This window comes from Muscardinus avellanarius (genome assembly GCF_963383645.1).
Source record: "Muscardinus avellanarius genome assembly, chromosome: 19".
NCBI lineage: Eukaryota > Metazoa > Chordata > Mammalia > Rodentia > Gliridae > Muscardinus > Muscardinus avellanarius.
This window is the reverse complement of record NC_137805.1, coordinates 33,713,419-33,727,375: the sequence shown is the minus strand read 5'-3', so window position 1 is coordinate 33,727,375 and position 13,957 is coordinate 33,713,419. Positions and strand designations below refer to the sequence as shown.

The 13,957-nt window shown below is 55.0% G+C and overlaps 1 protein-coding gene across 1 annotated transcript; it reads left to right on the top strand.

Annotated features, from left to right (window-relative positions):
* Positions 1 to 5,065: 5,065 nt before the first annotated feature.
* MMP9 (matrix metallopeptidase 9) lies at positions 5,066 to 13,490 on the top strand (the record flags this gene model as incomplete). Its single annotated transcript, XM_080716339.1, has 13 exons — positions 5,066 to 5,206; positions 5,587 to 5,819; positions 6,866 to 7,014; positions 7,131 to 7,259; positions 7,598 to 7,771; positions 8,445 to 8,618; positions 8,980 to 9,156; positions 9,263 to 9,418; positions 10,344 to 10,626; positions 10,745 to 10,884; positions 11,160 to 11,310; positions 11,404 to 11,507; positions 13,372 to 13,490. 13 exons carry the CDS (start codon positions 5,066 to 5,068, stop codon positions 13,488 to 13,490), a joined length of 2,130 nt encoding a protein of 709 aa, XP_080572465.1.
* Between the last annotated feature and the right edge of the window lie 467 nt (positions 13,491 to 13,957).

Below are 13,957 nucleotides of genomic sequence, written 5' to 3'. Positions count from 1 at the left end.
GGATGGAAGCCAGGGGCATTTGACCTCTGAGCTACACCCCTGCCCTATTTTTTATTCTTTCTTTCTTTCTTTCTTTCTTTCTTTCTTTCTTTCTTTCTTTCTTTCTTTATTTATTTATTTTGGTGGTACTGGGGGTGGAACCCAGAGGTTTCCTACCTCCGGGCTATGCTCCCAGACCTTTTTTATATTTTATTTGGAAACAGGGTCTCACTAGGTTGCTGAGAGCCTCACTAAGTAGCTGAGGCTTATTCTTTATTTTGAAACAGGGTCTCACTGAGTTGCAGAGGGCCTCACTAAGTAGCTGCGGCTGTCCGCGAACCTCGATCCTCCTGTCTCAGCCTCCCGAATGCTGGGATTACAAGCGTGCGCCACCACGCCCGGCTCCTATTTTTTATTCTTTGCTTTGAAACAGGGTCTCACTGAGTTGCTGCAAAGAGCCTCACTAAGTAGCTGAGGCTGGCTTCGAACCTGTGATCCTCTTGTATCAGCCTCCCAAGTAATGGCATTACAAACATGGACCACCACGCCTGGGGGCATAGGGCTTTATATTATGTTTAAAGCCACTTTTTATAGATATTAACCAATGAAGAAAGCCCCCATTTTTCATAATTTTCCTCTTTCTTTCTTTCTTTCTTTCTTTCTTTCTTTCTTTCTTTCTTTCCTTCCTTCCTTCTTTCTTTCAGTACTGGGAATGGAACCCAGTCTAGTTTTTAGTCTTTCTCTCTATATTTTCTTTTTTCTTTGTGGTACTGGGGTTCCTGGAACCCTTCTACCTCCGGGCTACACTCCCAGACCCATTTTATATTTTTATTTGGAAACAGGGTCTCCTAAGCCAGCGAGGCTGGCTTCAAACCTGCGCGATCCTCCTGTCTCCGCCTCCCTAACGCGGGGATTACAAGCGTGCGCCACCACGCCTGGCTCTAGTCTTTATATTTTTTGAAACAGAGTCTCACTAGGTTGCGAAGGACCTCACTAAGTAGCTGAGGCTGTCCGAGAACCCTGATCCTCCAGTCTCCGCCTCCCGAATACTGGGATTACAAGCTTGTGTCACCACTCCTGGCTTAGTCTTTATTTTGAAACAGGGTTTCACTATGTTGTGGAGGGCCTAAGTAGCTGAGGCTGGCCTCAAATTGCGATCCTCCTGTCTCTGCCTCCCAAGCGCGGGGATGACAAGCTTGCGCCCCCACGCCCGGCTCCCCTATTTAATTTATTTAATCATGATTATTATTTCTCTGGTGCTGGGGATCAAACCCAGAGCCTTGTACATGCCAAGCACACACTCCACCACTGAGGCGCACCTCTGCCTTTCCCGTTTTACAAGTGAAGAGCTAGAGGCTCAGAGAGGCGAAGTTAGTTACCTAAGGTCACGCAGCGTACGCCTGGCAGGAGCCAAAATCCGAGCCCCAGAGATCTGAGTCCTAAGCCTGACGTAACTTTTGTCCTGGAGGTGTTCCCAGGTAAGATGGAGGCAGCATTATGGAATTGCCACCGCCTTGGGCTGGGGATGATGGGTGTATTTGCGGCTGGGCGGGTGGCCCTGAGTGGTGCTCCCCTGGGGCAAAGCCTCCCCTAAGCTTCATTCCAGACACGGGGGTGTCTCCCCCACATCCTGCCAGGGCTCCCAGGCCTGGCTGCCCCTCCCTCTCTGGTGTTTTAGGAGAGTCAGGCACGGAGTTCCCCATCCTCGACCGGGAGAGATGCCTCATACTCAGGGGCGGAGCCCGCTCGGGGCCCTGTGTCTCCCAGCTGGTGACTCAGGGCTCGGGCCAGCCCTCCCCATCCCGATGGGGGGTGGGGGCCACCTGAGTCAAGGGCAGAGCCAAGCCGTGATTCTAGTGGGGGCCCGGTGGGTGCATCCTGCCCTCTGCCTCCTCTCCTGGGCCTTGGCTGAACTCTGCCGTGGTACTGGAAGGAGGGGCTGGGGAAGTGGGGAAGGGGATGTGGTAAGCGGAACCACTTCCTGACCCCGCGTGTTGAAAGCCAAGCTCTCCCAAGTTCCCCTTGGTGGGGACTGAGAGGGGAGAGGAAGTTGTAGGGGTTGTGAGCAGAGAAGGGTATTTTTTTTCTAAGTACAGAGGATTGAACCCAGGGGCTACACCTCCAGCCCTATCTTATTCTTATATTTTATTTACATACATATCTATATTAATTACTAGGGATCGAACCCAGAGGCATTCTACCTCCAAGCTAACCCCCAGCTCTATTTTATTTTTTATTTTGAAATAAGATCTTGCTAAGTCGATGAGTCTCACTACTTGCTGAGGCTGTCCTCGAACCTGTGGTCCTCCTGGCTCAGCCTCCCAAGTACTGGGATTACAGGCCTGCGCTATCACGGCCAGTTTATTCTTTTATTATTATTATTATTATTATTATTATTATTATTATTATTATTTTTTTTTTGCAGAACTGAGGATTGAACCAGGGTCATTCTACCTTTGAGCAACCCCCAGCTCAAAGGTATTTTCCTTCCTTCCTTCCTTCCTTTCTTCTTTCTTCTCTCTTTCTTTCTTTCTTTTTTGTACTGGGGAGAAACCTGGGGGGCATTTTACCTACCAGCTGCACTCTCAGCCCTATTTTATTTTTATTTTGACACAAGGTCTCACGAGGTTGGTGAGAGTCTCACTACTTGCTGAGGCTGTCCTTGAACCTGCGATCCTCCTGTGTCAGCTGCCCAAGTACTGAGATTATAGGCAGAAGCCACCAAACTTGGCTTGTTCTTTGTTTTGAAACAAGGTCTCAGTAAGTTGTGGAGGCCCTCACTAAGAAGCCGAGGCTGGCCGGGTGCAAGGTGGTGCACGCTTGTGATCCCAGTGCTTGGGAGGCTGATATAGGAGGATTGCAGGTTTGTGGCCAGCCTCAGCTACTTAGTGAGGCCTCCACAACTTCACAACTTGGTGAGACCCTGTTCCCTGTTTCAAAATAAAGAATAAAAAGTAGGGCTGGGGGTATAGCTCTGAGATAGAATGCTCCTGGGTTCCACCCCCAGTACTGCAACAAAAAAAAAAGCAAGCTGAGGCTGGCCTTGAGCCTGTGATCCTCCTGTCTCAGCCTCCCAAATGCTGGAATTACAAGCATGTGCAAACAAGCCTGGCTCCTTCCTTCCTTTTCTTTCTTTCTTTCTTTCTTTCTTTCTTTCTTTCTTTCTTTCTTTCTTTCTTTCTTATTATTTTTTGGTATTGGGGAACCCAGAGGCTTTCTACCTCCGGGCTACACTCCCAGACCTATTTTATTCTTTATTTGGAAACAGGGTCTCACTAAGTTGCTGAGAGCCTCACTCAGTAGCTGAGGCTGGCTTCGAACCTGTGCGATCCTCCTGTCTCAGCCTCCCAAGCGCAGGGATGACAAGCATGCGCCACCACGCCCGGCTCAAATAAATAGTCTTTAGAGGTTTGAGGATTGTCACCCATGGCTTGAGTATCTGATGAAGTTTTGGGCCCTTTACAAAGACAAAAATCAACACATACCAGTGGTTCTACCCTTCCACTCACCCCGGGGTGTTTGGCAACATTTCTGGTTGTCACAACCTGCGGGGAGGGTAACTCCTGGCATCTAGAGTGCAGAGCGGCCGAGGGTGCTGGTAGACATCCTCCGATGCACAGGACAGTCCCTCAGAGTGAAGAGCCATCCGGCCCCAAGCGTCAAGAATGCCGAGTTTTCCCAGCATTCGGGAGGCTGAGACAGGAGGATCGTGGTTCGCGGACAGCCTCAGCTACTTAGTGAGGTCCTTTGCAACTCAGTGAGACGCTGTTTCAAAATAAAGAATAAAAAAATGGGACTGAGGGTGTAGCTCAGAGGTAGAATGCCCCTGGGTTTTCCATCCCCAGTATCCCCCCCCCCGCCACACACACAAAATGCCAAGTTTGCCAGGCGCAGTGGCTCGCGCCTGCAAGTACTTGGGAGGCTGAGGCAGGAGGATTGCAGGTTTGAGGACAGTTTCAGCAACTTAGACCCTCAGAAATTTAGAGAGACCTCATTTCAAAACAAAAAAATAAAAGGGCGTAGGGGATATAGCTCAGAAGCAGGACCTTCCCATCCCTCATCTCTGTGGGGGCTCAATACCCAGTGCCAACAACAAAAAAACAGTCACCACTATCAGCCGAGTACTTACTACATACACTGTAGTAAGCATTTTATAGGTTTAATCTCATTTTATCCACACGTCGATTTAGGGACAAGAGGTCCATTTTTTAAATTTATTTGTGGATTGAATCCAGAGCCATTCTACCTCTGAGCTATACCCCCAGCCCTACTTTATTTTTATTTCGAAACAGGGTCTCGCCAGGTTGATGAAAGTCTCACTACTTGCTGAGGCTGTCCTCGAACCTGCGATCCTCCTGTCTCAGCCTCCCAAGTACTGGGATTACAAGCCTGAGCCACCGTGTCCCGGCCGGGGGGTCCATTCTTCACAGTGGAGACAACAGATCTAGACTGTTGAAGACATTTGCCGGAGGCCTGAAGGAAGCAGAAGCTGCCGCTGCTGCTAAAAAAGGCAGCAAACTTCTCCCTCTCCCATCCTGAAGGCGGGGGTTTGCCCAAGAGAAATTCCCCAATTTGTGTCCCACAGAGCTGAGTCCAGCAAGGTTTTCAGGGTTTCAGGGATGGGAGGATCCTGGAGCGGGAAGGGGCTCCGGGCGGGACTGGAGAGGGAGGGCTTGCGGCTAAGACAGCCGGCCCGGGATCTCTCGGAGTCTGGGAAGAGGTCCTGGGTGACTCCCAGCCGTTCTCTTGGCGGAGGCCTTCCGATTTAAGGCTGGGGGAGTCTTCCAGCCTCATTACCCTTTTCTACCCTTTTCAATTTGCAAAACCAACCCCTCCCCTGAGTGCCTGCGGTTTCCTGAAGGTCTGGGGTCCTGCCTGACTTGGCAGGGGAGACTGCGGGTACCAGGAGTGGAGGAGGTGGTGTAAGAAGTCTCCTTTGCCTTCACACACACACACACACACACACACACACACACACACACACACACCCTGAGTCAGCACCGCCTGGAGGGAGGGGCGGGGTCACCGAGTCCTAGCCTCCTTAAAGCCCCTGCGAGGCCAGCCACAGCCAGACATGAGCCTCGCCATGAGCCCCTGGCAGCCCCTGGTCCTGGCGCTCCTGGTGCTGGGCCGCTGCCTGGCCGCTCCTCCACGGCGCCAGCCTACCTTTGTGGTCTTCCCCAGAGACCTGAAAGCCAGCAGTCTCACGGACACGCAGCTGGCGCAGGTAGGCGAGTGTCCCGGTGGAGAGTTGGGAAGGGCTGGCCAGGGAGGGTGCAGGGTCCCATAGAGGGCGTGGGGCCGGGGAGAGGTTGAGGGACATGTCGGGGTGATGGGCTTGTGTGGGCAGTATGGCAGAAATCTGCAATGAAGTTTCTTAGGGGCCAGTAGGAAATGGTGTTGGGGCCCTGGAGGCTTCGGAGAAAAGGCCGAGGCCTGGGGTGGGCACGGGCCAAGGTCATCCCAGGGGGGAAGGAGGACTGCGTCTGCAGGGTAGGGGGTAGCGGGGTGGGGAGAAGGCGCCGCTATCCGCTATCCGGGTTTAATGCCTCTGCCTGAAGGGCAGAGACGAGGCTCACAGCAGTGACGGCCCTGCCCCATCCACAGGAATACCTGTTCCGCTATGGCTACACTCGCGTGGCCGAGATAAACACGGACGGGACGTCCCTGCGCTCGGCGCTGCTGCTTCTGCAGAAACAGCTGTCCCTGCCCGAGACCGGGGAGCTGGACAGCACCACCCTGGCGGCCATCCGCGCCCCGCGCTGCGGGGTCCCAGACCTGGGCAGGTTCCAGACGTTTGAGGGAGACCTCAAATGGCACCACCACAACATCACGTACTGGTGAGCGGGCCGGGGCCAGGGCGGCGGCTGGAGGCAGGTCTGCCTCGGGCTGGGGTGCACATACTTAGGACTGCAGATGTGTGTGTGTGTGTGTGTGTGTGTGTGTGTGTGTGTGTGTGTGTGTGAATTGAACCCAGCGGCATTCTACCTATGAGCTACACTCCCAGCCCTTTAAAAATTATTATTATTATCATTGTTATTATATTTTATTTTGTGGTATTGTGGATTAAACCCAGGGCATTCTGCTGAGCTATACCTCCAGCCCCCCCCCCCCTTTTTTGTGCTATTGGGAATTGAACGCAGGGGCATTCTACCTCCAAGCTACACCTCCAGCCCTATTTTTTTCATTCTTTATTGTGAAACAGGGGCTCACTAAGGTGGGGAGGGTCTCACTAAGTAGCTGAGGCTGGCCTCAAACCTGCACTCCTTCTGTCTCAGCCTCTAAAGTACTGGTATTATAAGCAGCTGCCACTATGCCCAGCTCCATTTTTATTTATTTATTTATTTATTGATTGATTGATTGATTGAGTGAGTGAGTGATTGATTGAGGTACTGGGGATGGAACCCAGGGGCATTTTACCTCCAAGCTACAACCCCAGCCCTAATTTTTAGTTTATTTATTTATTCATTTATTTATTTATTTTGCAGTACTGGGGATGGAACCCGGGGCATTCTATCCCAGAGCTACACTCCCAGCCCTATTTTTTATTCTTTATTTTGAAACAGGGTCTCACTGAGTTGCAAAGGGCCTCACTAAATATCTGAGGCTGATCTCAAGCCTGCCATCCTCCGGTCTCAGCCTCCCAAGTACTGGGATTACAGGCGTGTGCCCCCACACCCGGCACAAGGTTCACTATTTAATGTATGACCCGGAGCAAAGGGCTCCACCACTGAGCCTCGGTTTTCCCTCCTGGGAAATAGGCACAGGGGCACCGTGTGTGTGTGTGTGTGTGTGTGTGTGTGTGTGTGTGTAAGACCCTGAGCTTTGGGGCGTCGCCGCCGCCCCGCCCCAGCCCCTCGCTCCGGACTTTTCCCTCCCTCGACAGGATCCAGAACTACTCGGAAGACCTGCCGCGGGCTGTCATCGAGGACGCCTTCGCTCGCGCCTTCGCGGTCTGGAGCGCGGTGACCCCGCTCACCTTCACGCGCGTGCACGGCCTGGAAGCCGACATCGTCATTCAGTTCGGGGTCGCGGGTGAGGGTCGGAGGAGGGGGCGCCGGGGATGCCGACCGCGGCCCCCTCCTGGAGCTGGGCGCGGGGCCCTGGGCCGTGTTTGGGGCTGACTCCCTTCTCTCCACCCGCTTCTTCAGAGCACGGAGACGGGTATCCCTTCGACGGGAAGGACGGGCTGCTGGCACACGCCTTCCCTCCCGGCCCCGGCATTCAGGGCGATGCCCACTTCGACGACGACGAGCTGTGGTCCCTCGGCCAGGGCGTCGGTGAGATCTTGAGCCCTCCCGGTCGCTTAGCGCCCCAGCCTCAGCGCCGGCCTCCCGTCAGCCTCAGATATTTAGTGAGGCCCTTTGCAACTCAGTGAGACCCTGTTTCAAAATAAAGAATAAAAAATAGGGCTGGGAGTGTAGCTCTGGGATAGAATGCCCCGGGTTCCATCCCCAGTACTGCAAAATAAATAAATAAATAAACAAACAAACTAAAAATTAGGGCTGGGGTTGTAGCTTGGAGGTAAAATGCCCCTGGATTCCATCCCCAGTACCACAATCAATCAATCAATCAATCAATCAATAAAACAGCTCCTCCGGCCTCTTTCCTCCCACAGTGGTTCCGACCTTCTTTGGAAACGCAGACGGAGCCCCCTGCCACTTTCCCTTCACCTTTGAGGGCCGCGGCTACACCGCCTGCACCACCGACGGACGCACGGACGGCGCGCCCTGGTGCAGTACCACCGCGGACTACGACACCGACCGCAAGTTCGGCTTCTGCCCCAGCGAGAGTGAGTGTGGGAGGGCGGCGAGGCGGGAGGGGGCCAGCATCTCAGGTCTCAATCCATCTTTGCCCCAGCGCTGTGGGCCTCTCTCCTGCACTCTGGCCCCAGTTTCCTCGTCTGCGAAATGAGGGTCGGCGGGTCCCAGCCAGTAACTTGGGAGGCTGAGACAGGAGGCTCGCAGGTTCTTGGAGACCAGCCTCACCTTCAGCAATTTAGCCAGACGCCCGTGATTCAAAATAAAAAGAGCTAGCCGGGCATGGTGGTGGACGCCTGTAATTCCAGTACTTGGGAGATGGAGTCAGGAAGATGGCAGCCTCTCGTCCTTAGTGAGGCCCTTTTGCGACTCAGTGGGACCCTGTTTCAAAATAATGAATAATTCTAAAAGAGTAGGGCTGGGGGTGTAGCCCAGAGGTAGACTGCCCCTGGGTTTATCCCTAGTACCGCAAAATAAATAAATAAATAAATAAATAAATATTAAAATAGGGCTGGAGGTGTAGTTCAGGGATATAATATCTCTGGGTTCAACCTCTAGTGCCAAAATAAATAAATATGTAAATAAGTAGATAAATAAATATAGGGTGGGGTGGTAGCTTGGAGGTAGAATGCCCCTGGGTTCAATCCTCAGTACCCCAACCAACCAGCCTTGTGGCACTGGGGGTAACGGTGCGGGCCTCCCTAGGACTCTACACTCAGTACGGAAATGGAGATGGCCAGCCCTGCGTGTTTCCCTTCATCTTCGAGGGCCGCTCCTACTCGGCCTGCACCACCGATGGGCGCTCTGACGGCCTCCGCTGGTGTGCCACGACGGCTAACTACGACCAGGACAAGCTCTATGGCTTCTGCCCAAACCGAGGTACCACTCCCCTGTTGCCTACCGGACCCACCCGCTCCGCCATCCTGCCCAGGCGTGGCTCTCCCGCCCAGACTTTGGTCCCTGCCCTCCTCCTCCGCCCATCGCCCTGACTTCTTAGCCACAGCCTCACCAGCCAGGCGTGGCCTTTCTTGCGCAGCCTGCGGCTGCTTCTCGGTCTCGCGTCCCAGCTCCTGACCGCGAGTGTTTCCTGGGCTCAGCCGTGCTCCACAGTGCCCCGTAGGCCTTAAATCCAGGCCACTGGATGGATTATCTAGCGGTTCTTTGGGCTCGCCCCACCTCCGCCCCTGGCACTTTATGGGACTCGCCCGCCCTGCTCACCCAAGGCCCTGGCTCTCCCCAGCCGACGCGACGGTGATCGGGGGCAACTCCGCGGGGGAGCTGTGTGTCTTTCCCTTCGTCTTCCTGGGCAAGGAGTACTCTACCTGTACCAGCGAGGGTCGCCATGATGGGCGCCTCTGGTGCGCCACCACCTCCAGCTTCGACAGCGACAAGAAGTGGGGCTTCTGCCCAGACCAAGGTGGGGCGGTGGGTTCGAGGCTCCGGGCGGCTGGGTGGTGGCAGTGGGTGGCCCGGGCTGGGGGCCCCGCCTGGCGCTCACCTCCCACGCCTCCTCTTCGCTCCAGGATACAGCCTGTTTCTCGTGGCGGCGCACGAGTTTGGCCACGCGCTGGGCTTGGACCACTCTTCCGTGCCAGAGGCGCTCATGTACCCCATGTACCGCTACCTGGAGGGCTCCCCGCTGCACGAGGACGACGTGCAGGGCATCCAGCATCTCTATGGTGAGAATGTGGGACCGGGATCCGAGAGCAGAGGGTGTGGCTCAGTCACAGGACCCCGGGAATGGGGCCTGGTAGAGTTGGGACCTCTCCATCCCGGGTAGGGCCTGGGCACAGTCGCTGCCTGGTCAGCTTGGAGAGGGCACTAAGGGACCCAGGAGAGCTGAGCGTGGTTGTAATCTCAGTCCTTGGGAGGCTGAGACGAGAGGATCACTGGATGGAGGACATCCTCAGCAATTTAGCAAGTCCTTGTTTAAAAAAAAGAAAAACCGCAGGGCGTGGTGGCACACGCTTGTAATCCCCACACTTGGGAGGCGGAGACAGGAGGATCCCGCGGGTGCAAAGCCAGCCATACTGGTTTAAGAGACCCTGTTTCCAAATAAAAATATAAGATAGGTCTGGGAGTGTAGCCCGGAGGTAGAAGGGTTTCCAGGAACCCCCAGTACCATTAAAACAAAACAAAACAAAATAAAAACAATGCCAGGGAGTATAGTTCAGAAGTGGAATGCCCTCTGGGCTCAATCCCCAGCACCACACACACAAATTAAATACATAAATAAAAATACAAATAGGCTGGGGGTGTAGCTCAGAGGTAGATCGCCCCTAAGGGTTCCAGCCCCAGTGCCACAAAAAGGGAGCATCTCTAGGAGAATTTGAGTCATAACTGAAAATCAGAGGCGTGAATCCTGGGAGCTCATGACGCTCCGGACGCCAGGCCTGGCATGGCGAAGCTCCGACTGGTCTGGAAGGGGTGGGGGCTGCTGCCTATCTTCTGGGCACAGACCCCCGCCCAGGACCTGACTGAAGAAATAATGCCTCATATGAAGGCTGAGGCACGGGAAGCAGCCACACACAGCTCACACGGGCTTGGGGGGTCTTGGGGGGCAGACTGCAGAGTAAGGGGGTCTCAGCCAGCATCTCTCTTCAGGTCCTCGGCCTGAACCTGAGCCGAAGCCTCCGACCACCGCACCTGAGCCCCCGCCCACGGCTCCCCCGACGGTCTGCCCCACCGCGCCCCCCACCGCTCGCCCTTCAGAGCCCCCCACATCTGGCCCTACCGGCCCCCCTTCAGCTGGTCCTACGGGCCCCCCCACCGCCGGGCCTTCAGAGGCGCCTACAGAGCCTCTAGACCCGGCCGAGGATCCCTGCAACGTGAACATTTTCGACGCCATCGTGGAAATCGGCAGCTACCTGCATTTCTTCAAGGAAGGGTGAGCGGGCAGCGGGAGTGGACGGGGATGAGGAAGGGGCTGGGAGGAGGGCCCGAGCTGCCCGTCCCGCCCGGCCCTCGGTCCTGCGCTCAGCCCCCTGCCCTTTGCACGTTCTCAGGAGGTACTGGCGGCTCTCCGAGGCCCGAGGGCGCCAGCTACAGGGCCCCTTCCTCGTCGCCGACAAGTGGCCCGCGCTGCCCGCCCGGCTGGACTCTGCCTTTGAGGACCCGCTCTCCAAGAAGATCTTTTTCTTCTCGGGTTAGTTTCCTCGGGTCTGGCTCTGCAATCCCTCAACCTCCATCTGCCAAACAGGATCAAGACTCCCGGGGGACACACCTCGATCAAAAGGGCGCCCCCTCCCGGCGGACACAGCTTAATACGTGCACAGGGGCCTTGCATTTTGGTCCCTCTCCTCCCCGACCCTGCAGCCATCTGACCCCTGGGTACAGAGACTAGGGCTAGGGAAGGCCTCGCCGGCCTCTCCCTGCGGATAGTCAAGGAGGGTGGGCGTCTCTCTCCCTTCTCCCCTGCAGGGCGCCAAGTGTGGGTGTACACGGGCACGTCGGTGCTGGGCCCCAGGCGCCTGGAGAAGCTGGGCCTGGGCCCCGAGGTGGCGCGGGTCACCGGGGTCCTCCCGCGCGGTGGGGGTAAGGCGCTGCTCTTCAGCGGGCAGCGGTTCTGGAGGTGAGTGCCAGGCGGCCCGGCAGGGGAGCCCGGACGCCCCCCCCTCCCGCCCGCCCGCGGCCTTAGCACTGTCCCCTCCGCACCTGCCTGCAGGTTCGACGTGAAGACGCAGAAGGTGGATTCTCAGAGCTCCACCCAGGTGGACCAGATGTTCCCCGGGGTGCCCTTGAACACGCACGACATCTTCCAGTACCAAGGTGAGGCTGCGACGTGGGTGGGGCAGGGGACTCCCCTGCCCTAGTAGTAATTGGTCAAATTCAAAAGGAAGAAAGGAGGAGCCGGGCGTGGTGGCGCACGCTTGTCATCCCAGCATTGGGGAGGCTGAGACCTGAGGATCACGGTTCCCCGACGGCCTCAGCTACTTAGGGAGCCCTTCTGCAACTCAGTGAGACCCGGTTTCAAAATAAAGAATAAAAAATAGGGCAGGGGGTGTAGCTCGGAGGTTGGATGCCCCTGGGTTCCATCCCCAGACCCGAAAAAAAAAAATTAAAAAAGAAGGAAAAAAGAAAGAAAGAAAGAAGGAAGGAAGGAAGGAGGAAGGAAAGAAAGAGTGAATCCTGGAAATTGAGGCAAAAGCCCCAGCACTGATGAGCTTCCTGTAGACCCGGAGACCTTGGCCAGGTCATCCAGGGATCCAGGGGTGTATCTGGGGCCTAGGACCCAGATCTGCTTCATATTGAAGGATCCCCTTCAGTATGTATGGGGGCGGCTTCCCCCAGCACGAGTCACATGGTTTTCGAGGAGCTGCACGTCTTCACTGGGCGTTGGTCATCGGTGCCTAACGGGACAAGCTCTGCCTGTTACTGGGAACACAGTTAAGATGGCGGCGGTTCAGAGCTGTGTTTTGGGGCCGGTCGCCGCTATCCTCCTGGGAGCCCGTTTCTCCATCTATAAAGCGGGGATGATATCTAGAGTTATATTCGCTTTTCTCTTGCGCGGCTCCCATCTTATCAGCTGACAAGGTCGGTTGATGCTCCTGACAAAATCTTTTTTGAATCTAGCAGGTTTTTTTTCACCCTCTTCTTTCAAGCACTCCAGCCCAAGCCAGACTGGCTGTCCAGCCACCATTGGTGAATTCCCTGCAAGTAGGGAGGATTAGGAGTGCAGGGCAGTGGACCGAGGGGTGACCCCAAACCATTCCAAGGCCAAAGCAAGTGACGGGTCTGACCCAGTACTTTGGAGGCTGAGATAGGAGGATTACAGGTTTGAGGACAGCCTCAGCAAGTAGTGAGACTCCCATCAACCTAGCAAGACCCTCCCTGTCTCAAAATAAAAATAAAATAGGCCTGTGAGTACAGCTCAAAGGTAGAATGCTCCTGGGTTCAATCCTGAGTCACACACACACACACACACACACACACACACACACACACACACAATCAGTATCATGCCTGTATTTTTTCCCTAGTACTTCCAACAATGTTCGGCCCATAGTAGGTTTTTTTTTTTTTTGTGGTACTGGGGTTCCTGGAAGCCCTTCTACCTCCGGGCTACACTCCCAGACCTATTTTATATTTTTTTATTTGGAAACAGGGTCTCCTAAGCCAGCGAGGCTGGCTTCGAACCCGCGCGATCCTCCTGTCTCCGCCTCCCAAGCGTGGGGATGACAAGCGTGCGCCACCACGCCCGGCGGGCCCATAGTAGGTTTTGGTAAAAAATTTTCCGGGCTGAATGGCGCCCAGAGCCTTGTTCAGGCTGGTCAAGTAATCTATCTTTGAGCCACCCCTTCAACTCCAATAAATATTCTTTGAATGAATGCATAGATTTTATCAATGAATGAAAGGTGAATGAATTGTTCTGAGAATTAAGATAGGCCATCCATTCACTTACTTGCTGGCTCATTCACAAAATGCGTATGCGCACTTACTGCGTGCCAGACTTGGGGCGGGCATCAGGGTCTCCAGCATCTCACCGGCGGGTGGAGGAGATGGGGTGCTATGTGAAAACCAAGGAAAGGTCTAGAAAGGCCGGGGAGGGGGGTCGGAGAGCTCCTGCCTCTTTCTCTAGAGTGGATGTGGGAGGGCAGGAACCGCCGTGCTCACCCTTGCCCGTCCCCCGCAGAGAAAGCCTACTTCTGCCAGGACCGATTCTACTGGCGCGTGAGTTCCCGGAACGAGGTGAACCAGGTGGACCAGGTGGGCTACGTGACCTACGACCTCCTGCAGTGCCCCGAGGACTAGGGCGCGCGTCCTGTTCAGCCGTGAGCCCCGCAGGGGAAGGAGCCAGTTTGCCTGGTACAAACTGATGGTGGCGTCTGTGGACGGGAGGGTGCGGGTGGGCTGGGCCCTCACTGCACTCCTTCCTTTTGTGTTGGAATCTTTCTAATAAACGTGGATTCTCTAACCCTGACGAGAAGCTTTCATTTAGTTATGTCTGCGTATTCACACGTAGGTAGATACCTCGCTGAGAGAGTGCTTTGTGCCCGGGCTCTTCGTAAATATTAACATACTTAGTCCTTCCTATTAGAAGGTTTTTGGGCTTTGTTTTGTTCTTTTAATGGTACTGGGAATTGAACCCAGGGGCATTCTGTCTCCTCCTGGCTAGACATCAAGTCCTTAAATTTTTAAAAACCAGGCATGGTGGTGCAGCGATTGTCATCCCACCATTTGGGAGGCTGGGACAGGAGGATCGCAGTTCAGGGACAGCC